Source organism: Dermochelys coriacea, chromosome 3 (assembly GCF_009764565.3).
Source record: "Dermochelys coriacea isolate rDerCor1 chromosome 3, rDerCor1.pri.v4, whole genome shotgun sequence".
Taxonomy (NCBI): Eukaryota; Metazoa; Chordata; order Testudines; family Dermochelyidae; genus Dermochelys; species Dermochelys coriacea.
The window spans coordinates 186,469,659-186,495,664 of record NC_050070.1 but is presented as its reverse complement, the minus strand read 5'-3'; the positions used below and the strand labels follow the sequence as shown (position 1 = coordinate 186,495,664).

The 26,006-nt window shown below is 40.6% G+C and overlaps 1 protein-coding gene across 10 annotated transcripts in view; it reads left to right on the top strand.

Moving 5' to 3' along the window:
- CCDC88A (coiled-coil domain containing 88A) overlaps positions 1-26,006 on the top strand; it is a 354,197-nt gene that overhangs the window by 204,321 nt on the left and 123,870 nt on the right. For all 10 annotated transcript variants that reach the window (XM_038395536.2, XM_043512327.1, XM_043512326.1 and 7 more), the window contains 3 exons: positions 9,552-9,710; positions 18,336-18,482; positions 22,398-22,542. In XM_038395536.2, coding sequence (XP_038251464.1) covers positions 9,552-9,710; positions 18,336-18,482; positions 22,398-22,542 — 451 coding nt within the window. The remainder of the gene's footprint in view (positions 1-9,551; positions 9,711-18,335; positions 18,483-22,397; positions 22,543-26,006) is intronic.

Genomic DNA, 26,006 nt, shown 5'->3' with positions numbered 1-26,006 from the left:
AATTAATTGATCTTTGACTATTAGCGGTAAATATGCCCAATGGCCTGTGATGGGATGTTAGATGGGGTGGAATCTGAGTTACTACAGATAATTCTTTCCTGGGTGTCTGGCTGGTGAGTCTTGCCCACATGCTCAGGTTTTAGCTGACCGCCATGTTTGGGGTCGGGAAGGAATTTTCCTCCAGGGCAGATTGGCAGAGTCCCTGGGGGTTTTTCACCTTCCTCTGCAGCATGGGGCACGAGTCACTTGGTGGAGGATTCTCTGCACCTTGAAGTCTTTAAACCACAATTTGAGGACTTCAGTAGTTCAGACACAGGTTACGGTTTTATTACAGGAGTGGGTGGGTGAGATTCTGTGGCCTGCATTGTGCAGGAGGTCAGACTAGACAATCATAATGGTCCCTTCTGACCTTAAAATCTATGATTCTATGACTCAACAAGTTAATCAAATATGTGAGGTTCCACACGGTTACTCTGTCGGCTATCCGCCAGGTGCTGTCTCAGAACGACTGGTTTGCTGCTCTGGACCTTCAAGACACCTACTTCAGTGTGGCCATTTTGCTGAATCACAGGAAGTATCTTCACTTCATGGTAGGAGACTGCCATTTTCATTACATGGTTCTTCCATTCAGTCTCTCTTCTGCCCCCTGGGTCTTCACCAAATGCATGGCGGTGGTCATGGCATATCTCAGAAGGAAGGGAATCCATGTCTTTTTCTATCTCAGCAACTGGTTGTTGAAGGGCGGCTCCAGAGAAGAAGTTTGCACCTATGTCAATACCACCATGCACTTGCTTGACCATCTGGGGCTCATTCTAAACACCATCAAGTCGACTTTGGTCCCCACTCAGCAAATAGAGTGAATTGGGGCCCTTTTAGTTTCACGAAGTCAAGAGCATTTTTGCCAGCCGATTGCTTCCAGGTGATCTGACAGCTGGACCTCAGCCTACAATCGCAAACATCTATGATGGTTCGTATGTGCCTGTTGGGCCACATGTCTGCATGTACCCAGGTGATCTTGCCAGGTTATGCTTTTATCCTCTTCACAGATGTGGCTCAGGACGGTTTATTGCCCTGCCCTGTACTTTCTTGACAGATTGGTTCAGCTTCCTCAGCCATGCAGCATGTACGAAGGGGTCCCCTTCCCTTGGCCCTTTCCCACCAAGTCAGTGGTTATTGATGCATACCTTCTGGGTTGGGGGGGTGCATCTTGACTCGTTGTGGGTGCAGGGCCTGTGGTCAGAGCAGGACCCCTTGCTCCGTATCCATGTGTTGGAGCCAGAATGCATGTTGTGCCTTTTGGGACTGGATCAGACATTCAGTGGTTCACGTACTCACGGACAATACTACCGTGATGTACTACGTTAATAAACAAGGGGGAGCTCGTTCCAGAGCACTCTGCCTGGAGGCAATCAACCTGTGGCAGTTCTGTATTGACGAGAACATTACCCCAATGGAAAACAATAGTTTTCCATTTGCCGGTGGGGGGGTCCAGAGTTGTCTTGCGGATCGTCTCAGCAGAGTCTTCTCCTCGAGCCAGGATTGGTCGCTGAAGACAGAGGTCCTCCAGGGGGGTGGTTGCCACTTGGGGCATTCACACAATCGACTGCTTTGTGACAAGGGAAAATAGGAAGTATAGCCTGTTCTGATCTCAGGAGGGACTCAGCCTGCGCTCCAACGCCTTCGACTGCAACTGAAAGCGAGGTCTGCTGTATGCATTCCCTCTTACACCAGTCCTTACCCAGTTCATGACAGAACAAGGAGTAATGGTCTCAAGTTGCAGTGGGAGAGGTTTAGGTTGGCTATTAGGAAAAACTTTTTCACTAGGAGGGTGGTAAAGCACTGGAATGGGTTACCTAGAGAAGTGGTGGAATCTCTTTCCTTTGAGGTTTTTAAGGTCAGGCTTGACAAAGCCCTGGCTGGGATGATTTAGTTGGGGATTGGTCCTGTAGGCAGTTGGACTAGATGACCTCCTGAGGTCCCTTCCAACCCTGATATTCTATGACTCTGTGATTGCGAGGCTCAAGGCGGACCGAGCCAGACTCATCCTCATCACCCTGGTGTGGTCAAGACAGAGCTTGTTCTTGGATCTTCTCACTGTCATTTCAGCCTTCCACGCCGTTTCCTCTCCTTCGCGACCTCCTCACGCAGTACTATGGCCTCACCTTTCATCTAGCGATGGCCCTGCTGTTCCTGATGGCGTGGTGGCTGAATGAGAAGGAAGGGATGTTGTTCAGAGGCTGTCCAACAGGTCCTACTTAACAGTAGGAAGCCTTCCACTGGAGCAGCCTACTTGGTGAAGTGGAAGAGGTTTTCCATTTGGTCCTTAGCCCGTGGGACCCGTCCGGCAGACACTTCCAGCCAGGACATCTTGGAGTACTTGCTGCACCTTCAGGAATTGGCCTAGCACTCAGTTCTTTGAGAGTGCATGTGGCAGCAATATCGGCTTTTCATCTGCCCATCGAAGGGAAGTCAGTTTCCTCAATAGCTATGGTGATGAGATTTCTCAGAGGGCTCCTCTGCCTACATCCTCCAGTCCAAGAGCCAGCCTCCTTGTGGGATCTGAACATGGTTTTAGCAACTCTGATGGGATCTCCATTAGAGCTCCTTGCTTCCTGCCCACTGTGCCTCCTGTCTCAGAAGATGGCATTCTTGATAGCCATTACTTTGACCAGGAGAGTGTGTGAGTTACAGGCCTTCATGGCTGGTTCTCCTTACACACAGAGCTCCAGGGACAAGTTTACCACTCCTGAAGTTTGTTTCCAAGATGGACTTCCAGTTTCACCTGCACCAAGTGGTGTACTTGCCTGCATTTTTTCCCAAAATGCATTCCTTTCCAGAGGAGCAATGCCACTCTACAGTAGATGTTGCTGCTGTCTAGCCTTTTTTCTGGACAGAACGGAACAGTTCTGTGCCTCAGTGCCTCTTCTCACCTTCTCTTCACTATATGAAGTGTCAAGCGGTCTTGGTGCACACCATCTCCAGGTGGATAGTATCTTGCATCAGGAGTGCTTACGAGATAGCGTCTGGTATGCCCCTTAACAGATATGGGTGCATTTGACAAGAGTGCATCCAACGTCAGTGGTGTTCCTTGATGATGTTTTCATATTGGACATTGTAGGGTGGCCACATAGTTGTCCGTGCATACTTTTACGGACAAATTATGCACTCAATGCTTCTTTCAAGGCGAGATGCTAATGTTGGAACGTCAGTCTTCTGGTCCTTACTCTGAGCTCTGCCTCCGATTGGGGTGCTGCTTGGTCACCTACTTGGAATATGCGTCTGCATCTATTCGAAGAAGAAGAAATGGTTACTTGCTGTAACTATGGTTATTTTAGATGTGATGCAGACATGTATTCCGTGACCCACCCTCCATCCCTTTGCACCGGCATCTTTCCCTGAACGTTTGGTGTGAAGGAACTGAGTGGGTCAGGGTGGCGCGACCATATGTAGTCAGGGGAGGGGCGAAAGCCAGGAGCACCACACCTCTATGGGTACTGCTAGGCAAAAGTCTTCAGCTCCAGAGCACATACATGTACTTGGAATACACATCTGCTTGACATCTCAAAGAACCACAGTTATAGTAAGTAACCATTCCTTTTTCCTGGTAAGGGAAATTGTTGGGAAATGCTAGCTTTGTTCAATCTCAAGAAATAAGCTGAAATGAGTAACACTGCATAAATCATGAGGAGGCAAAGGAAGTGCTTCTGAAAGCCTTTTATTTGTGGGTTTATGTTATCCAATTTGTTGGGACCTACTTATTCAACAGACAATATGAAAGGAACTATTGCATTTCCCAACCTCACTCACCCTGAGCACTGTTCAGGATGGGGAAACACAACAGTACTCATGAGAAATCTGCTTTAGGAAACAAAACACTTTAGAGTAAGTATCTTGATGTTTGCATTATTAGACTCTTCCAGTGTTCTGTCTGCATCCTTGAATTGTTTTTTCTTTTAAATAAGACTCTTTTCCCAGGCAACAAGGGTCAGGAGAGCTGGGTTGTCCCTTCATGCTCTCTATAATAAGCAGATTGTCTAGTAGTATTGTACAACCCTGGCTTTTTTGTTCTGCACCCTTACCAGTCTCTTTCTGTACTTAGCTACTCCAGTTTCCTTTCAGCCTCAAGTACATAGCCATTTGTCTCCAGGTATGAGCCATTTTTCTCACAAAATGCTTTCCCCTAAAATGTTACTGTCTATTGAAATGAGGGCACTTTACTCTTTTTTCTTTTTCTGTGTTTTTCATTCTATTGTGACTTTATTTTGTGCTTCTTGTGACAAAGATAGAGCCAAAGTAATAGCAGGATCATAAATGTCTTATTCACCAGACTGGAAAACTTAGTGAGGCCTTCAAAAGCCAAACTCTTCTTCCATTCATAGGTTAAGCATAAAAACCATTTCTTAAACATCAAATAACACAGACAACTATGTCTCAGCCCACATTATCGCTTCTTATCCTTTTCCTCCTCTAACTCAAAAAAAAAATGCTGAAAAAAGTCCAGACAACTTTTCTGAGAAAAGAGAGGAATATTGCACTCCTCAGATGACTCTCAGCATCCATAGGAGGTTGTTTTTTGACTCTATTTGATTAAATACCTATGCAAACTACTGGTCTAAGACCTGTCTAATTTGTAATATTGTATTAACATACCAAAAATCTGTTCCATAAGGGCTTGCCTTAAAGCATTCAGGCCTCTCCTTCAATTCCGCAAGAGTGCACCTGATGGCTATATCTTCCTGGTGGAAGGCTATCCCCTTTTTTCTCTTCTGATAGTGATTGGACTTCTCAAAAGACTCATTCATGTCTACCCTGCAGTCAGAGAGACTCCAGCCTCCTATAATCTCACCATTATTCCAGCAGGCTTTATGGATCCTCCTTTTGAGCCTTTGACAACCTGTACCATCTATCCACGAAGACCAGCTTCTTAGTCGCCATAAGCTGAGCAAGAAGGATAGGAGAGAGTCAAGCCCTCGTGGTGAGGCCACCTTATGCAGTCTTAGACAAAAATAAAATGATTTTAAGGCCTCACTGAAGTTCTTACCTAAAGTGGTTTCTGACCTTCATATTAATCAGATGATCAACCTACCCACATCTTCCCCAAGCCTTATACCATGCAGGGAAAAGCTAAACTTCACTTTGGACATGGTCAGGTTTCTTTCTTACTATCTGGAGAGACAAAGCTATTCAGGAATTCTCCTAGATTGATCCTAGTATTTGCTGGGAGAAGGAAGGGTCAACCAGTCTTCACTCAAAATCTGTCAAAATAGGTCTCTGATTCTATTAAACATGCTACAGAGTAGTCCACTTAGACTCACCTGGACAAGTTAGGACCCATTCCACCAGAGCTCAAGCAAGGTGACTGAATCGCGGAGATTTGCAAAGCAGCTGCCTGGAGTTTAGTTCACACTGCTGTTTGGAAGAGAGCTCCAGATCATACATCTGTTTCAGGAAACATGGGTTGAGATCCCTCAGCTGAGCCTGGGACTTAGCCTGTTCAGTCTTCAGGCAGGCTAATAAGCCCAGTTGGACTGAAGCAGAATCACCTGATTGGGTGGCCTGCCTAATTGTCTGGAAGAAGCCAACAGGTCTGCATTTATGTTCAGCAGCAGGTTGCTGGCTGCTTAATGCTTACACCCATAGTTACAGTCGCTCCGCTCCCTGCCATGTTCCAGCCTTGTTCCTGTCCTGCTTCTTTGCTCCAGCTTCTGACTCGGACACTGACCATTGACTCCTGGCTCTGGCTCTGGGCCTCGATCCTTACTCAGGGTTTGGCTTCTGGCTCCCGGCTCCTGTTCCTGGTTCTAAGCATTAGGCAGGGTCCTGGTTCTAATACTAGGCTGGGCCTTGACTCTAACTCTTACCCAAGGTTTTCAGAACCCAAAGCAGTAGTAACTTAACTGTTTCTCTCCAGGCGGTGTCAGCTCCTCTGTCTGCTAAATGATTGGCACAAACCAAAGTGCTAACACTACTTTTTCATTAGGTCTTAAACATGCACGCACGCACACACACACACATAAGCTGTAGCAGTGGGGTTAGAACATTCAAAAAATTTTGTATACCCAACAGCTGAAATGGTTTTGAGGAATCATCAACCAGCCTTCCAAGGGCCCTCCTTCTGTCCAGTTACTGGGGAGTTTAGTTACAAGATTCTTGCCCAAAGAAAAGCTTCCTCGGATTGCTTCAAAGTATATTCTTTCACCTAATCTTTTATAGCGAACTTAAACAAAGCACATAACTCATAGTGACTCCTAGTGGGTCACCAATTCTCCCAGTTTCAGCAAACTACTCATTATCTCTTATTATTAAAGCATTTCTAGTCATAACAACAATAAAACGTATATGTCAGAAGCTCCTAACCAACGTTGACTGTCCAAACATTCCTTCCATTTTCACGGTACATTAACTCCCTCCCACTCTAATTAGACAAACGGCGAACATGCAGCTGCCTGGCCTTGCCTCTCGGGGTCTACGATTATTCCTAGCTATGTGTTATTTGTTCTTTAGCTAGCAGTGGCTGGACACACAAGATGGCTGACTAAATACTGTCAAATTCTGGGGTTACACATAAAAATGTCAAATTTAGGGGTTACACTAACCACTAGGTCAGACTACCCATATCCTGATCCTGACACCTGTTTTGGCAGACCTGTCCTGCTGTCATTGTTTCAGTAGACTCCAAGTACCCATCTCCAGGTCTTTATTTACTGCTCATGGGTTACCATAATACCCGTGGACAATCACTCGAAGAAAGAACAGTTTACTTTCCTGTAACTAGTGATTCTTTGATATCTGTTATACACATATATTCCACAACCTGCCCCTCTTCCCTTCTACTGTGGGCGATTTGGCAATCTGCATTCTGTTTTGGTGAAGAAACTAGAGAGTGGTTGCAGCCGCACCACTCTTTGTGCTCTCTAAGCTATCAGTCACTGGAGAGCATACAGGGCACAGATGCAGCCCCAACAGACACTGATATTCAAAAGTGTCTGATCTTGTGTGCATGAGAAGTGGAATACATGTGGATGACACATCTCGAAAAATGACAGTTCTAGTAAGGTAAATAAACATTCTGTGTTGTCTTTACTATATGTTACTATAAAAGTGACAAGAAATTCTTTTTTCTTCTGAAGACAATTGTATTGTACTGTTGTTCTCATTCATCAGTGACTCCATTTTTTAAAATACTAGTTCAGTACTAGTATTGCTCAGCATTGTCGGGGTTTTGTAACAAGAGTCCCTGGTGATTCCTCCCTTGGGGTGGGGGAACCTGACCACACCCAGTTGTCTACACTGGGTAGTTGTGACACCGCCCCCACTTCTCTGCTATCTGCGTTTTGTGGGCCTCCTTAAGTCCGGGGGGACCATTTAAGTGCGGCGGAGGGGGCTCCTCCACGCCCCCACCCAGTTTCGTACCACTGGCTGGGAGTGACGTCGCTCACTCCTCTCCCCGCTTCCCTCACTGGCCTATTCTTTGCTCAGCAAATAAGAATGCAGAGTGTATCTGGTAGGGCTGGGAGCTTCTTTTCATTCCTGAAACAAACATGCTCAGGTAATGATGGGAGGCAGGAAGCTTTCAAGCTCCTCTGTGCTTAGGCTGGAAGATGTTTGATGTAGATTTCATCATGATCTGCCCCTCACCCTTCACATGTCAACATGTTAAAAGGCCTTTTGCTTCTAAGGCAAGCCCTTTGTGACACCAATAGATATGAGGTTGCTCAGGTGGGGGAGGGGGTTGCTGCGCCAGGCATATTCAGAGGATAATTATCCTCACAGACAGGCCAGCTTTGGAAGCTTCAGGCTGCAAGAATAGCACTGCAGAATAGACCACCTGTAATCTTTTCCTGCGGTGAAGAAAGAAGCGTGTGCTGCCACCACCAACAATATTGTTTTAAATACACTTACAATTTTTCCAATTTTTTTCCAACTCTCTAATTTTTTAGTGAATGGCACCAGTGTGGCCATTTATTCTACCATTTAGTCCCACTTCTCTGTGGGGGGTCTTTCCTTTGCCTACAGTGGGATCTGGGTCAGGTCCATAGGCTGTGGCACAGAAACACTGATTCCTCTGTGAATGTCTGGATTTTACCAAATCTCCCCAGAGTGTGGTTGCACTTTTCTAGGACCTTTCCCCAGAATATCTTTTGAGGAGCTGCTGCCCTCAAGCAGCCATTTTGCAGCTGTCTGCTGTATCTCCTTCTTTTCCAGCTGGTAAGTATTCTTGTCTCCTGTTGTACCATCTGTGAATTTCATTGCGATGATGTTTACTCTCACTAATCCTTACAGCAACACACAAGAAACATCCTTCTAACTTAATCCTTCGTATTTATCGTAACTGTTTGTATAAACCATTCAGTTAACATAAACCCAAGCCAATCTGAACAATTTGTAAAATTTGGCTGCCAAAATTAGTTTGTTATAGATCCATGCTGCTAACATCCAAACGTGTATCTGATATCTGTGTCAAGGCTTCAGAACTGATACCTCAAGGTTTGGGATTGGCAATATCTTGCTGTATTATCTCTGATTGTTCTAATCTTGCGTATATACTTAAAATGTGGCTTTAATTGTTGTTTGTATATTTTTTCTTTCTTTATATAGGAATGAGATACAGTGCTCCTGTCAGCTAATTTCTAAGTTATTTTCTGCAAAAAATTAGAGTTTTTAGGTGCCAAGTGGTCCCTTGAATCACAGTTAAAGTTGTCTTCCCCCCCCCATCTGAAATGGCACCCCTGCTTAAGTCTCTCCAGCAGGGGGATCAAAATGAAAGTCACAAACCCCCACACCTTCAGGGATACTCCCTCCCTGAGGTCACCAGAAAAGGGGGTGGGTGGTGCCAAAAATCCATCCCTAATGTAACAGGTTGGGGGAAATTGCTCTGGCTGGATCTCTGTGGCAGACTCTGCCTGTCTGTCTTACCCTGGAAGTCCACTGTACTTTCCTCAGGGTTGGGGTGAAGATCTCCTGCTTAGAAGTTCATACTGCAGCATCAGAAGTTACTCCTGCTGTCTGCTATTTAGGGCAATCTTGCTCCTTTCCCCTTATTTACTGCAGGGTCCTCCCTTTTAAATGTCACCTTCCTATCATGCATGATAGACAGGGACAGATGGTGGGGTGTGGGGGGAAACTAGTCCTGCCACCAGGGCCTCTCTGGCCCCTTCCTATACACCCCATCATAGTTTTGGTTTGAATTGAGAATTAAGACACATAAAGAAGATTCAGAGTTTTTGTATTTGCTTTAAAGCATTTTCATGTTGTTCATGTAAGAAATGACAAATAATATGGACCTTTGGGTAGGAATTTAATCACATTGAAGTAATTTTTCTTTGTTCTACTTGAAAGAACTATGTGTTGAAACTCACTGAACCCCCCTTTCAAGAGCTTTAGTGTTACATAGGAAACAAAATCTGGACATGTAATTTGTGTAAATATACATTATGTTTATATATTCTAACTAGGCAATCCATCGAGGTTTGTGAAAAAATAGAAAAAGAGAAGAACAATATATCATCTCATAGATTACCTATCATATAACTTAATTTTTTATTTTCTAGAACATGAATTTGCTTTCGGATGCTCGCTCTGCCAGAGTGTACCGTGATGAGTTAGACGCACTCCGTGAGAAGGCAATCCGAGTTGACAAGCTTGAAAGTGAAGTCAGCCGATACAAAGAGAGGCTGCATGATATTGTATTCTACAAGGCTAGAGTTGAGGTATATTTAAAACAATTCTTAATCGCGTACAATTTGTTTTTTAGTAAAAAACATGTTGCCAATTGATTTCTTTCTCTCTTTTTTTTATTTTGACATGGAAGAAATGAAGACATGAAAGCAATTTGATAGATTCTTGCACTGCAATATATTATTCTGTCTTGTCTAATAAATTGTTTTCAAGATGAGCGTTCAAATATCTATCCACATGGAGTTTTATTTGAAGTCAGCAAGACTCTCTGTTAGTTCATGGGTCCATCTATGCAGACCCACTTGCAGGATCAGGGTCTACAAGCAGACATAAAGAAAACATGGGAAACGCCGAGGAGGGAGTTAGCTTGAAATTTATTTTAAATTTAATTTTTCATTCACTTCTTCTGGGCATCATGGGGGAAGGAAGTTTTCAGGAATGATCTGAATGAGGAAAAGAAGTTGGCATGGTGAACCAGGATTAGGACGGTATTTCATGCATAAAACATGGAAAAAGACAGAGAGATAGAATTGAAGAGACATTTCAAATTCTATCATGGATTAGAATTAGTAAGAAACAAAAAAGAAACCAAACTAAGAATAAATTAACAATTTTCTACACGGTAAACAGTGGGATGCCCAATTATCTTTACTAAGGCCACGACCTTTGTCTGGAAACGGCAGGTGAATGGGGATGTCACAAAATTTTCACAGGATGCAAAATTATTAAAGGTAGTCAAAATCAGAAAAGTCTGTAAAGAACTTCAGAGGAACCTAACAAAGCTAGACAAATTGGCAGATCACATACAATAAATGTAAGGTAATGTTTATTGGAAGGAATAATTTGAACTATGTTGCTAAGTTGAAAACTAACTTGGGAAAAAGATTTTGGTGCCATTTTGACATTTCACTCATGTCCTGTCTTCATTATGAAGCAGCAGTCAAAAAACAAACAGTTTTTAGTCTTTCAAAGTAGCAGCCGTGTTAGTCTGTATTCGCAAAAAGAAAAGGAGTACTTGTGGCACCTTAGAGAGTAACAAATTTATTTGAGCATAAGCTTTCGTGAGCTACAGCTCACTTCATCAGATGTATAACATATGATATAAAATACTGTAACTTTTATAATGACATTATATAACCTGATGGGACATCCTTACCTTGAAAACTGTGTTAAGTCTAAAAAGAAAAGGAGTACTTGTGGCACCTTAGAGACTAACAAAGCTTAGTCTGAAGTTTGAAGCTTAGTTTGAAGCTTCAGAAACAGACTCCAACGAGAGACTGCTGAATTGGAATTAATTTGCAAACTGGATACAATTAATTTAGGCTTGAAAAGAGACTGGGAATGGATGAGTCATTACACAAAGTAAAACTATTTCCCCATGTTATTTCTCCCTCCCACCCCACCCCCCACTGTTCCTCAGATATTCTTGTTAACTGCTGGAAATAGCCTACCTTGCTTGTCACCATGAAAGGTTTTTGAAAGGTTTTCCTCCTTTCCCCCCCCCCTGCTGCTGGTGATGGCTTATCTTAAGTGATCACTCTCCTTACAGTAAAAAGAAAAGGAGTACTTGTGGCACCTTAGAGACTAACAAATTTATTAGAGCATAAGCTTTCGTGAGCTACAGCTCCGATGAAGTGAGCTGTAGCTCACGAAAGCTTATGCTCTAATAAATTTGTTAGTCTCTAAGGTGCCACAAGTACTCCTTTTCTTTTTGCGAATACAGACTAACACGGCTGCTACTCTGAAATCTCCTTACAGTGTGTATGATAAACCCATTGTTTCATGTTCTCTGTGTGTATATCAATCTCCCCTCTGTTTTTTCCACCAAATGCATCCGATGAAGTGAGCTGTAGCTCACGAAAGCTTATGCTCTAATAAATTTGTTAGTCTCTAAGGTGCCACAAGTACTCCTTTTCTTTTTGCGAATACAGACTAACACGGCTGCTACTCTGAAACCTGTGTTAAGTCTAGTCACTCAACTTGAAAAATGATATAACAGAAAATAGAAGAGGTTTTACAGACAGACGATAAAGATTATTAGAAACATGAAAATACTTCCATGTGAAGAGAAATTGAAAAAAATTAGGAATACTTAGTTTAGAGAGGGATAAAATAAAAGATCACATGACAGAAATATGTAAAATAATGTATTATGTAGAGAAAGTCAGTCTGGTACTATTCTTTACTCTTTCCTTTCATAGAAAAATAAGGGAATCAATGACATTGCAAAGCAGCAAATTTGAAACTGATGAAAGCAAATACATTTGTATGCAGTTCATAATTAAGCTATAGAACACATAGTCAGATATCATTGAAGCCAAGACCTTAGAAGGATTCAGAAAAGGACGAGACATTCATATAGATTGGAACATTCACAGTTACATTAGATATGATAAAATATTTTTGAAGAATATAAAACCATATTTAAAACCATATTTAAAAGAATAAGATAGCTACTAATTGATGAGAGTAGAAAAAAACTTCCCAATAAGCGATTATTGCATAAAAGACTTCTATGGGGAATTGTTGCTCTTTCTTCTGAAGCATCTGGCTAGCTACTGTCAAAAACAGGACAAAACTGTTCTGATGAGGTATGGCAATTCCTGTGTTCCTAGAAAGGGAAAAATTAGATGAACGGAGCTTCAAAGGTGGCATCACTGGCAAAGTAGAGAAGGTATTTGAGAACTGTGGTAAGAGACAAGTTACAAGATGTCTGTTGGGAGACAATTATGTGGGACCTTTATGATTTCTGGAACTGAGACATTGTCATCAATGGTGGTGAAGTTCTTAAGACTCATTTTCTTGGGGGATTTTTGCATCCATGTCAACATGGCCTTCTGTGATGAAGTTGTTCTACTATCCCACCTTAAGCCATGCAATAGTCTGACCAACTCCCAACTCTGATGAAACCTTACCTGGGTACAACAAATGGAGTAATCAACAATCTGTTATCAAACCTACCATTCCTGAACAAGCTTATTGAGTAGTTAGCCAAAGTTGTTTTCAAAGCCCTTTATCCACAATCCTTCAAAGTCAAGTTTTATGCCAGGATATCTAATAGAAACAGCACTGATGGAGAATTTCTTGTGGACAAAGGACAGATGTCCATTTTTAAGCACCCAATCTTTCCACTTTTGACAACGTTGATCACAATCGAGGTTAATGGCAGGGATCCAGTAGTTCAAATCCTTTCTAGAAGACCACACTCAAGGTTTGGGTGTTGTGATGATTGGGCCTACAAATTTATACCTTAATTGTGGATTCAAGTTTCAAAAGTGAGTGTAAGTTTGTAAGATGTCAGAATAACCTATAACAAAAAATGTTGATGTGAAAAGGTATAAAGGGGAGATCGACTGAATTAGTCCAAACAAATAGTCCTACTTATATAGCTCAAGGAATGTGTTAAGATAATGCTTAATAAATAATGACAGGTTTCAGAGTAGCAGCCGTGTTAGTCTGTATTCACAAAAAGAAAAGGAGTACTTGTGGCACCTTAGAGACTAACAAATTTATTAGAGCATAAGCTTTCGTGAGCTACTGCATCCGATGAAGTGAGCTATAGCTCACGAAAGCTTATGCTCTAATAAATTTGTTAGTCTCTAAGGTGCCACAAGTACTCCTTTTCTTAATAAATAAGGAAGTGTGGAACCTGAAATCAGTAAACTAAAATTGTGGTGTTCGAGACTAGGCTTGATTGGACAAAATATGCCCCAATAACAATTATGTGGGTGAAACCAGACAATCACTAGGCTCTACGTAAAAGAATAAATGGACACAAATCAGACGTCAAAAATTATAACATTCAAAAACCAGTTGGAGAAAACTTCATTCTCTTTGGTCACTCGATTACAGACCTAAAAGTGGCAATTCTTCAACAAAAAAACTTCAAAAACAGACTCCAACGAGAGACTGCTGAATTGGAATTAATTTGCAAACTGGATACAATTAACTTAGGCTTGAATAGAGACTGGGAGTGGATGGGTCATTACACAAAGTAAAACTATTTCCCATGTTTATCCCCCCCCCACCTCCCACTGTTCCTCAGATGTTCTTGTCAACTGCTGGAAATGGCCCACCTTGATTATCACTACAAAAGGTCGTTCCCCCCACCCCCCGCTCTCCTGCTGGTAATAGCTCACCTTAAGTGATCACTCTCTTGTTACAGTGTGTATGGTAACACCCATTGTTTCATGTTCTCTATGTATATAAATCTCCCCACTGTATTTTCCACTGAATGCATCCGATGAAGTGAGCTGTAGTTCACAAAAGCTTATGCTCAAATAAATGTGTTAGTCTCTAAGGTGCCACAAGTACTCCTTTTCTTTTCACTAGGCTCTTGAATGAACTCGCACAGGAAAATGATCAAACACAAAAACACCCTATCACCTGTGGGTGAACACTTTTCCCAGAGAGATCACTCTATATCTGACTTCTCAGTCCTCATCCTGAAAGGAAACCTGCACACTTTCAAAAGACGATCCTGGTAGCTTAAATTCATAACTTTGCTAGACACTAAAAATCATGGACTGACTAGAGACACTGGATTTATGGGTTATTACAACAATATGTAATGCACTAACAAACCCTCCAGCTGTTTTTTTTCCTCCCCCTTCCCTTCCTTTCTTCCCTATGACTGAAGGGGTGTCAACAGGCCACTTAACTTAGAATAGTCCTTGAAATATGTTTTAACTACTTATGTTAAACATTCTGTTCAACCCTTGTGTTTAGCAGTGATACTTTAAATTAGGCTTCCGATGAAGTGAGCTGTAGCTCACGAAAGCTTATGCTCTAATAAATTTGTTAGTCTCTAAGGTGCCACAAGTACTCCTTTTCTTTTTGCGAATACAGACTAACACGGCTGCTACTCTGAAACCTTAAATTAGGCTTGTTCTACACTACATGCTTACTTTGGTATAACTACATGGCTCAGTAGTGTGAAAAATCCACACCCGATGTAGTTATACCGACATTAATCCCCCATGTAGACAGCAATATGTCGGCAGGAGAGCCTCTCCTGCCAACATAGCTACTGTCTCTCATGGAGGTGGAGTTGTTAAGCCAATAGGTGAGCTCTTTCCCAGAAGCTTGAGTGTCTTCACCAGATGTGAAATAGCAGCGTATAGACCTGCCCTTACTTTCTCAGACCTGAAGAAGAGCACTATGTAAGCTCAAAAGCTTGTCTCTCTCATGAACAGAAGTTGGTCCAATAAAAGATATTACCTTACTCACCTTGTCTTTCTAGAAAAAAATGAAAGCATTTAAAAATATAGAGAAACTGATTGGAGAACCATAGAAATAAGTGTTGCAGTAGCACATAAATTAAGGGCAAAATAAAATTTAACATTAGATTGCAGAAAATATTTTAATTAACAAGAAGCTATTTTTCCCCAAAATATGTTAAAATTACACAAAAAGCATAGAAACTAAAAATTTCCACTAAAAATGAGAGCATAGAGTTTAAATCATGCAGATAACAATGAAATAAAATTTTGAAGTTGGTCAAAAAAATTAATCTGAAGGTGAGCATTTGAAAGTCAGATGCTAGAGTACATAGTGCATTTTCCATGGGGTGCCTGTAAAGATGAGGACTCTCATATGTGGGCCATCTGAAAGGGATGAATTTCACCCATAGTATATAAATAATTTCAAGAACCCTATGATGAAAGACTTGATGAAGGCAGAACTGAACATAACAATGTGGTTTAAAACAAATGCACACACAACCCTCCACACCCCTAGTCATTTGTGCACCTAAAATAATATTCGAAAATAATTTTTAACATTTGTGAAGTAAGGAATCTGAAGAGTCAAGATTTCTTTGTTCAATATCAGTTTCATAGATTGCAGCTGGCTTGTGGTGACATTTGAAAAAGATATGCTTGGCTTGAATGAATCAAACTAAGTTCTTGTATGTTCGTTAATATTTTCGTCAGATGCCATTAAAGGTTATGAAAACTGCTAGTACATATGCATCAGTTGAAGCTGTTAGGACCCCTTAAGCATGCTATTGCATTTTCAACAGCATTAGACTTGTAATTATGGGTCTAGGCAAAATGGATATATATGCGTATACAAATAATTATGCTTTATTAAAAAGAACTCTTTAATGCTTTGATTTCTAATTCCTTCAACTTGAGGGATCTATTTGATATTAAAATAATTTATTAAATGGCAGCACAAAGAAGAGGGAGAGGTGTTTTATTGAACAAAGAGGTGGTTGCAGTTGAACAAGTACTTTTTGCTTAATATTTTGAAATATTGGTGGTATATTGAATGTGCAACTCAGTTAACAGGAATAACAATTGCTTAGGCTAGAGAGCTTAATTTCCCATGTCCTACAAGGAGAATCCAGCCTCCACCTCACTGGCAACAGTGGTCCTCCAAGTAGTGCAAAACTAGTATTGTTTCTCTGTGCAAGGGAAGCCAACATTGTTTTAAAAAACAACAACCCTACAACTCCTGTTTGTTGCAGCCAGGACACTGACTGGGATTGTACCTGTCCAGATCAAATTTCAAAATCCAGAGATAATTGAGGCCAAGTCACAATTATTGGCAATGCATTTATCCATATCATTTTACTGAACATTTCTTTTTCCTAAGCTAATAATAGTTGGATAGTAAATGTTTTCAGTACAGTTACTTAAAATTTCATATAGACTTCAGTCTGCTTGAATCATAATAGAGGTCTGATTTTAATATTTCAGATGTTATTTTTAGTACTCAAATGTTTTGTTGTGTAACATGCAGTTGTAAATGTATTTTTTATGCAAATATTAGGGCTCTCAAGTGATTAAAAATAATCGTGATTAATCTCACGATTAAAAAAATAATGAAAAATTGTGCTGTTAATAATAGAATACCATTTATTTAAATATTTTGGATGTTTTCTACATTTTCTAATATTTTGGTTTCAATTACAACACACAATACAAAGAATACAGTGCTCACTTATATTTATTTTTATATATATTTGCACTGTAAAAAACAAAATAAATAGTATTTTTCAATTCCCCTAATACAAGTACTAAGGTGCAGTCTCTTTATCATGAAAGTTGAACTTACAAATATATAATTATGTACAAAAAATAACTGCATTCAAAAATAAAACAATGCACAACTTTAGAGCCTACAAGTCCACTCAGTCCTATTTCAGCCAGTCACTCAGAGAAACAAGTTTGGTTACAATTTGCAGGAGATAATGCTGCCTGCTTCTTGTTTACAATGTCACCTGAAAGCGAGAACAGGCATTCGCATGGCACTGTTGTAGCTAGTGTCGCAAGATCTTTACGTGCAAAATGCGCTAAAGATTCATATGTCCCTTCATGCTTTAACCGCCATTCCAGAGGACTGATGATGGGTTCTGTTCGATAACGATCCAAAGAAGAGAGGACTAATGTATGTTCATTTTCATCATCTAAGTCAGATGTCACCAGCAGAAGGCTGATTTTCTTTTTTGGTGGTTTGGGTTCTCTAGTTTTCGCATTGGAGTGTTGCTCTTTTAAGGCTTCTGAAAGCATGCTCCACACCTTGTCCCTCTCAGATTTTGGAAGGCATTTCAGATTCTTAAACCTTGGGTCGAGTGCTGTACCTATTTTTAGAAATCTCACATTGGTACCTTCTTTGCATTTTATGAAATCTGAAGTGAAAGTATTCTTAAAACAAACATAGTTGGTGTTGGTCTTGCTTTGACCAGAGGATTAGACTAGATGAGGTATCCTCCTGAGGTATCTTCCAACCCTTATACTCTATGATTCTATGTGCTGGGTCATCATCCAAGACTGCTATAACATGAAATATATGGCAGAATGTGGGTAAAACAGAGCAGGAGACATACAATTCTCCCTCAAGGAGTTCTGTAACAAATTTAATTAAAACTTTTTTTAATGAGCATCATCTGCATGGAAGCATGTCCTTTGGAATGGTGACCAAAGCATGAAGGGGTATACAAATGTTTAGCAAATCTGGCAAGTAAATACCTTGCAACGCCCACTACAAAAGTGCTATGCGAATGCCTGTTCTCACTTTCAGGTGACATTGTAAATAAGAAGCAGGCAGCATTATCTCCCTTAAATATAAACAAACTTATTTGTCTTAGCGATTGGCTGAACAAGAATTAGGACCGAGTGGATTTGTAGGCTCTAAACTTTTACATTGTTTTGTTTTTGAGTGCAGTTATGTAATAAAATTAATCTACATTTGTAAATTACACTTTCACCATAAAGAGATTGTACAAAGTACTTGTATGAGGTGAATTGAAAAATGTTTCTTTTGTTTATCATTTTTACAATGCAAATATTTGCAATCAAAACTAATCTAAAGAGCACACTGTACACTTCGTATTCTGTGTTGTAATTGAAATCAACATATTTGAAAATGTAAAAAAAAATCCAAAATATTTAATAAATTTCAGTTGGTATTCTACTGTTTAACTGTGTGATTAATTGCAATTAATTTTTTAATCGTGATTAATTTTTTTGAGTTAATGGCGTGAGTTAAGTGTGATTAATCGAGAGCTGTAGAAAATAGTATAAAACAAGTTTTTGTTTTTACCATTAAAATTCATTTTGTATTCTTACATTGATATTTTAAAAACTAGATATGCTGAATTCAGCTTTGTTATGAATGAGAAAACTTTGATTTCTGTTTAACTCTTGAAGGAGTTAAAAGAAGACAATCAGGTATTGTTGGAAACAAAGACAATGTTGGAAGATCAACTAGAGGGGACCCGAGCACGTTCTGATAAATTACATGAACTGGAAAAGGAGAATCTGCAATTAAAAGCTAAACTACATGATATGGAGATGGTAAGTATTTAAATAGAAGATTACGCTCATACCTGTTGTAATAAATATAAAGGGAAGGGTAAACACCTTTAAAATCCCTCCTGGCCAGAGGAAAAATCCTTTCACCTGTAAAGGGTTAAGAAGCTAGGATAACCTCGCTGGCACCTGACCACAATGACCAATGAGGAGATAAGATACTTTCAAAGCTGGAGGGAGGGAGAAACAAAGGGTCTGTCTGTGTGATGCTTTTGCCGGGGACAGAACAGGAATGGAGTCTTAGGACTTAGTAAGTAATCTAGCTAGATATGCGTTAGATTATGATTTCTTTAAATGGCTGAGAAATTAGACTGTGCTGAATAGAATGAATATTCTTGTCTTTGTGTCCTTTTTGTAACTTAAGGTTTTGCCTAGAGGGATTCTCTGTTTAGAATCTAATTACCCTGTAAGGTATTTACCATCCTGATTTTACAGAGGTGATTCTTTTTACCTTTTCTTATATTCAAATTCTTCTTGTAAGAAATTGAATGCTTTTTTCATTGTTCTTAAGCTCCAAGGGTTTGGGTCTCTGGTCACCTATGCAAATTGGTGAGGATTTTTATCAAGCCTTCCCCAGGCAGGGGGGTGCAAGGTTTTGGTGAGGATTTTGAGGGAGAGACGTTCCCAAACAACATTTTCTCAGTAAACCCAGTCGAACGTTTGGTGGTGGCAGTGGAAGTCTAAGGGCAAAGAGTAAAATAGTTTGTACCTTGGGGAAGTTTTAACCTAAGCTGGTAAAAGTAAGCTAAGGAGGTTTTCATGCAGGTCCCCACATCTGTACCCTAGAGTTCAGAGTGGGGAAGGAACCTTGACACCTGTGTTTTTAAGAAAAATATAACTGTTGTTTTTTGAATTTACATTTGAAAGTTTTAATAATGGAAGGCCTTCAAGTCTCAGTGGAAGAAAAATGTAGGGCCTGAATAGTTTACAATTTTCAGACACACAAACATAATGTTATTTTCTTCAATAGCTTCAGTTCTGCATAAAGAGACATCTATTACTAAGGGGAGTCTGTTGAGCAGGAATATAGAATCAGTGTTAACAATTAAAACCTTCTTTGAGATAAAGATGGTATCTGGTTGAATATTCATCCAAAATTGAATTGGTCAAAATTTGGAAAGTTGACAAAAAACAGCAAAGTTTTCACAAATATTTTTACAAAAATAGTTTGTGTTTTGACCAGCTCTAATACAGACAATGCAATATTAAGTTTAAAAGAACAAATAATGTTTGTATAACTATTAACATTATTTTTCTTTCTTTAATATGTGATTTATCTTATTTATAATCTTATTTATTTTACCAATATGCTAGTATGCCTTACCAAAATGATAAACACCCTCCTTCCCTTTACTTTGGAGCTGGGGGTGGAGGACTGAGTAGAGCCACCTCCACAAGCTTAATGCTGACAGAGAGTTCCTTTGTACAGGGGAAATTTTCCATGATTTGTTTCCAGCCACTTTGAGGTCATTGTAATCAGTCCAAAAGTGGCCTTAGCAGACCAGAGAATCCAACTGTTAGTATTTTGTAAAATAATGGTTTGACGGGTTCGGTCACAGAGACCCCCTTGGGACTGTCACCTGACGTGCTGGAATTACCTCTGAGCCCTTTTTCCACTTTCAGCTTGGGACTCCAGAACCCTGCCTTGTTGAGCCAGACTGCTGCAACACAGACCCAGGTCTGGTCCACACCCCCAAAGCTGCAGACTTTAACCAAAAACTGCTCAGCAAATCACCTATCTCCAGCACCCAGACACCCAGTTCCCAATGGGATCCAAACCCCAAATAAATCCATTTTACTCTGCATACAGCTTATACAGGGTAAACTCATAAATTGTCCTCCCTCTATAACACTGATAGAGAGAGATGCACAGCTGTTTGCTCCCCCAGATATTAATTACTTACTCTGGGTTAATTAATAAACAAAAGTGATTTTATTAAATATAAAAAGTAGGATTTAAGTGGTTTCAAGTAATAACAAACAGAACAAAGTAAGGTACCAAGCAAAATAAAGCAAAACATGCAAGTCTAAGCCTAATACATTTAAGAAACTGAATAGAAGTAAATCTCACCCTCAGAGGTGTTCCAATAAGCTTCTTTCACAGACTGGACTCCTTCTTATTCTGGGCCCAGCTCAAATGTTAGTTCCAGCTCAAATGATACCTAGGGGATTTCTCATGACTGGCAGCCCCCTTTGTTCTATTCCTCCCCCTTTTACATCTTTGGCACAAGGCGGGAATCCTTTGTCTCTCTTTGGGTTCCTACCCTTCCTTCTAAACGGAAGAGAGCCAAGTTTAAGATGGATTCCAGTATCATGTGATATGTTCACATGTCCTGTGAGACTTCATTACCCACTGGCCAGCACACACATATATGTAGGAAAGCTTACAAGTAAACAGAGCCATTTACAACCAATTGTCCTAGTTAATGCGAGCCAAATTTTGGTAAATTTTCAGAATGGAGAGGGGTAACTAGTGGTGTTCCCCAAGGGTCAGTCCTAGGACCAATCCTATTCATTGTATTCATAAATGATCTGGAGAAAGGGGTAAACAGTGAGGGCAAAGTTTGCAGATGATACTAAACTGCTCAAGATAGTTAAGACCAAAGCAGACTGTGCAGAACTTCAAAAAGATCTCACAAAACTAAGTGATTGGCCAACAAAATGGCAAATGAAATTTAATGTGGATAAATGTAAAGTAATGCACATTGGAAAAAATAACCCCAACTATACATACAATATGATGGGGGCTAATTTAACTACAACTAATCAGGAAAGAGATCTTGGAGTCATCGTGGATAGTTCTCTGAAGACATCCAGGCAGTGTGCAGCAGCAGTCAAAAAAGCAAACGGAATGTTAGGAATCATTAAAAAAGAGATAGAAAATAAGACGGAGAATTTCTTATTGCCCTTATATAAATCCATGGTACGCCCACATCTTGAATACTGCGTACAGTTGTGATCCCCTCATCTCAAAAAAGATACACTGGCATTCAAAAAGGTTCAGAGAAGGGCAACTAAAATGATTAGAGGTTTGGAACAGGTCCCATATGAGGAGAGATTAAAGAGGCTAGGACTTTTCAGCTTGGAAAAGAGGAGACTAAGGGGGGATATGACAGAGGTATATAAAATCATGAGTGGTGTGGAGAAAGTGAATAAGGAAAAGTTATTTACTTGCTCCCATAATATAAGAATTAGGGGCCACCAAATGAAATTAATGGGCAGCAGGTTTAAAACAAATAAAAGGAAGTTCTTCTTAACACAGCACACAGTCAATTTGTGGAACTCCTTGCCTGAGGAGGTTTTGAAGGCTAGGATATAACAGGGTTTAAAAGAGAACTAGATAAATTCATGGAGGTTAAGTCCATTAATGGCTATTAGCTGGGATGGGTAAGGAATGGTGTCCCTAGCCTCTGTTTGTCAGAGAGTGGAGATGGATGGTGGGGGCGGAGGAAATCACTTGATCATTACCTGTTAGGTTCACTCCCTCTGGGGCACTTGGCATTGGCCACTGTCAGTAGACAGGATACTGGACTGGATGGACCTTTGGCCTGACCCAGTATGGCCATTCTTATGTTCTTATCAAGATTCCAGGCCACCATTAATGGCCCACACTTTGCACAGTTACAATAGAACTTCAGAGTAATACTTTATATTTCTAGCATCAGATACAAGAATGATACATTTATACAAACGTGATGAATACACTTAGTATATTATAAGCTTTGTAAAGATACCTTACAAGAGATCTTTTGCAAAAAGCATATTCCCGTTGCATAATATTCACATTCCAAGCATATTTTCATAAAGCATATGGAGTGCAACATTACAAATGGCTATTTAATTTTATATTTTTGAGCATTTTGAGGCAGACTATTTTAAAGGTTCATGTTAATTTTTAAGGAGCGTGATATGGACAGAAAAAAAATCGAGGAACTCATGGAGGAAAATATGACTCTAGAAATGGCTCAGAAACAAAGCATGGATGAATCATTACATCTTGGCTGGGAACTTGAACAGATTAACAGAACTACTGAGCTTTCTGAAGGTAAATGAATACTTGCCACTAGTTTAAATAGAAGTTTGGAATAGCATAGTTAAATAGGGTATCAGAGTAATACTATGAAATAATTTTGAAAATACTGATGCTTGAAGTGACCTTTTTGCATGCATAGTTATTTCTACAGTCATACATATAAGGTGAAATCATCTTCAGTAGAGCTATACAGATTTACACCAGCTGACAATTTGACCCAATTTGTTTAATTTAGAAAACAGCATGAAAATAACTAAAAGACCTTATTTATATAATGATTTTTGTGACATGCTGAAGAAAAATATACCATTAATATAGAAATTTCCATCTTCTTTGGAATCAACTGGCTAAAACGGACATCTGTTAATGATGATAGTTCCACTTTGAATGGCCTCTGCACTTTCCCACTTGTAAAATTAAAGCCCCTGTGCTGTGCACCTCTGGAATCTCCCTCATCTAGCGCAAGATTCTGAGGCTGTAAAGGGGAGTGGTTGAAACATGGGCATAGTATGACTTCTGTATTTGGGGGTGGGGGACAGCTCCAGTCAGACCAATGGGGCTGCACATGTGGGGGGAAATTCTGCGCCTGTCCAAGGCTTGCAATTTGGGGGGGCAACACCCTCCCCCCAAACTACGCCCCTGGGCCCAAACCATGCTTCAATTCTTTGTGAACCTCTGAAGGTGCAGTGAACTCAGTGTGTGTGAAGTGTCCTAGATGCTTCTCTTGTCATTTTTTCTTTTGCCCTGTTCGGGTTATTTTTATTTTGGTTAGATTGTAGTTAGTCAACTTTTCTTTGTTTAAGAAAGAAGAAATGGTTCCTGTGCAGCACAGGCATCATCTAGTCCCATACAGAACTGGAGGGTTGTCATAAACCTGCTGATGGTTCTGGACAGATGTGAGATCTGCTGATCTGTCTCACCCACAGCCTGCAGGGATCATCATCTGAAGCTCTAGAACAGGGGTCGGCGACTTTCAGCATGCGGCCCATCAGGGTAATCCGCTGGTGGGCCACGAGACATTTTGTTTACGTTGACTGTCTGCAGGTACAGTCCTCCGCAGTTCCCAGTGGCCGCAGTTACCGGCCAATGGGAGCTGGGGGAAGCAGCGCTACCCTGATGGGCTGCGTGCCAAAGGTCACCGACTCCTGCTCTAGAACGTCTTATTATTGGAATCTCTGCAGGCAAAATCATCAGAAACGCCCAAATTTCCAGGCTGGGATTCCAAGCAGGGGATAGCACAGCCTTCATCAGCTCCAAAATCCCCCCAGTCTGGTTTTCCTAAGCTACCTTCAACATCATTGGAAGTGCCTGCTAATTGGCAGAGGAAATGAAGTCCCAGATTGTTTCCTGAGTACTGAGACACCCTAAACATTTTGAAAAATCTTTTCCTGGGCATTATATAAAGAGACTTTGTGTATCTTCAGGGTCTCAGTCAGTGTCTCAGTATTTCTTGATACTAACGTTGGCTAAGACTCTTGAATCTGGTTTTAATGTACTGACTTTGAAATCAGCCAAGACTCAAAAGGCCAGCCTTTCTACTCCCACTCCCAAGACACCTAATGTTGTAGGCACTGGTGTTGATGCTTCAGATCTGAGGACAAGCCAAAAAGAGCTTTACCTGAATCTTGCTTCAATATCATCTGCTGGTACCAAATTCCTAAATATGCAGGGTTTTCCTGTTTGTATGCAATTACCTGAACCCTTCATGCACAAGGAGTGGAGAAAGCATATTGAGAGGAGCTACCTGGTTTCAATAGAGCAGAACTATCAAAAGAATTTATATACAGTGATTCTTGGGACCATATTACCTGAGCACTGGACATATTTGATTTTTCCAGTGCCATATTGCCCACATTCTAGTCCCAGTACATACTCTGCTTCAAGGTTGGAAAGAATTATGGGCTTTCACCTTTTGTCTGAACCGTCACCAGATCCAGTGAAATAGTTTGATCTGATGCTTGAGAGGGGTTTGAGAGGGGTTCGGTTGCTTCAGATAACTTGCAAGTCATGGATTCATAAGTGAGAACAGACACAAATTAATCAAATATATAGCTATGTGGGGACATTTCTTTCCCGTACTATGGGTGAGAATTGCTAACTATCAGGCACTGTGAGCACTATATCAAGGGACATACTTCTGACCTTTAGTAACAGCCTTCTAGGAACAACAGATGGTTGGTGACCACTCTGCAGGATTCCAAAAGGGATTTTCCTGATTTCCAACCAACCAGAAGTTACCCTGAGATACTTTTCCATCTGACTATAGTACTGACCTCAAACAGCAAGCCTGACAACCATTTGGAGAGCAAAACCAAATCATCTCTCTCGGGGTAAAGCGTATCTGTCTCCAGACTTTGGTTCAGAGCTACATGAGCGTTTTGTACCAGTCCTTGGAACTTTGTATAAACAAAGAACAAGCTGTATTCTTTGGAACCTTAACCTTAGCCCAAGAAGCCCTACTGACTTAAATTGTAACCCAAGCCCCAGGAGACCTACTCTTCGCAACTAAAACCCTAGACCAGAGAGCCCTGCTGACCCAGTCCCTAACCCAACCCTAACCGTAGGCAAGGGAGCTCTGCTGACTCTAATCCTAACTATAGGCCAATGAGCTCTACTTTTTGTAATCCTAGGCCGAGGATCCCTATTGAACCAGCACCTTAGATTCGGAGGGCCATATAGTTTGTAACCCTAATCCTAAATTGGGGAGTCCTATCCTTTTAAAATCTAACCATAGACCACTACTGACTCCAGTCCCAACTGTTGGCCAGGAAGCCTACAGATCGAACCCTAATCATTGGCTAGTGGTAGGGCTGACCTTAGGCCAAATGATGCCCCCCCCCCGTCTATTTGTTAAACTTTTGAATACCTTATTTTTATAGCATTTTAGCCCATTTCACAACTTTGATATATGATTTTCATGCATGATTTATCACTATCATATAAGATGATAAATTTGCATGCTAAGATCTGTAAATCTGTATTTATTCATGCCATATATAAGCAAATAAAAAAAAATCATTCTTCTTTGAGTGATGTCTCTGTGGATGCTCTACTTCAGGTGTCAGTGCGGCCTGACACTGTTGGTCGGAGATTTTCAATAGTAGTGTCCATCTGGTTTGTACTTGTGCAGTGGTCGCCTTGCAGTGCTGTTGGCACTCCTTTTAGCGCATGTAACCAAACCCCGTCAGTTCCGTCTCAACCATCCTCAGGCTGAGACAGAGCTCCATAATGGTGTTGACAACAAACCTAGAAAAGGAATTAGAAATAGCATTATTTAGAAATAGTTAAGTTTCAGTTAGTAGTTAATTATAGTTTCAACAAAACTCCACACATCCTTTAGTTTCTTTTCTCTGATAAAAGTTACCTCAGCGAGGAACCTTAACAACATGCCTGGTTCTCCAGGCTTTAAGACATGCAACTCTTGTAGGGATGCTATGCCCATTTTGGATGGGGATTCACTATGTGTCCACTGCCTA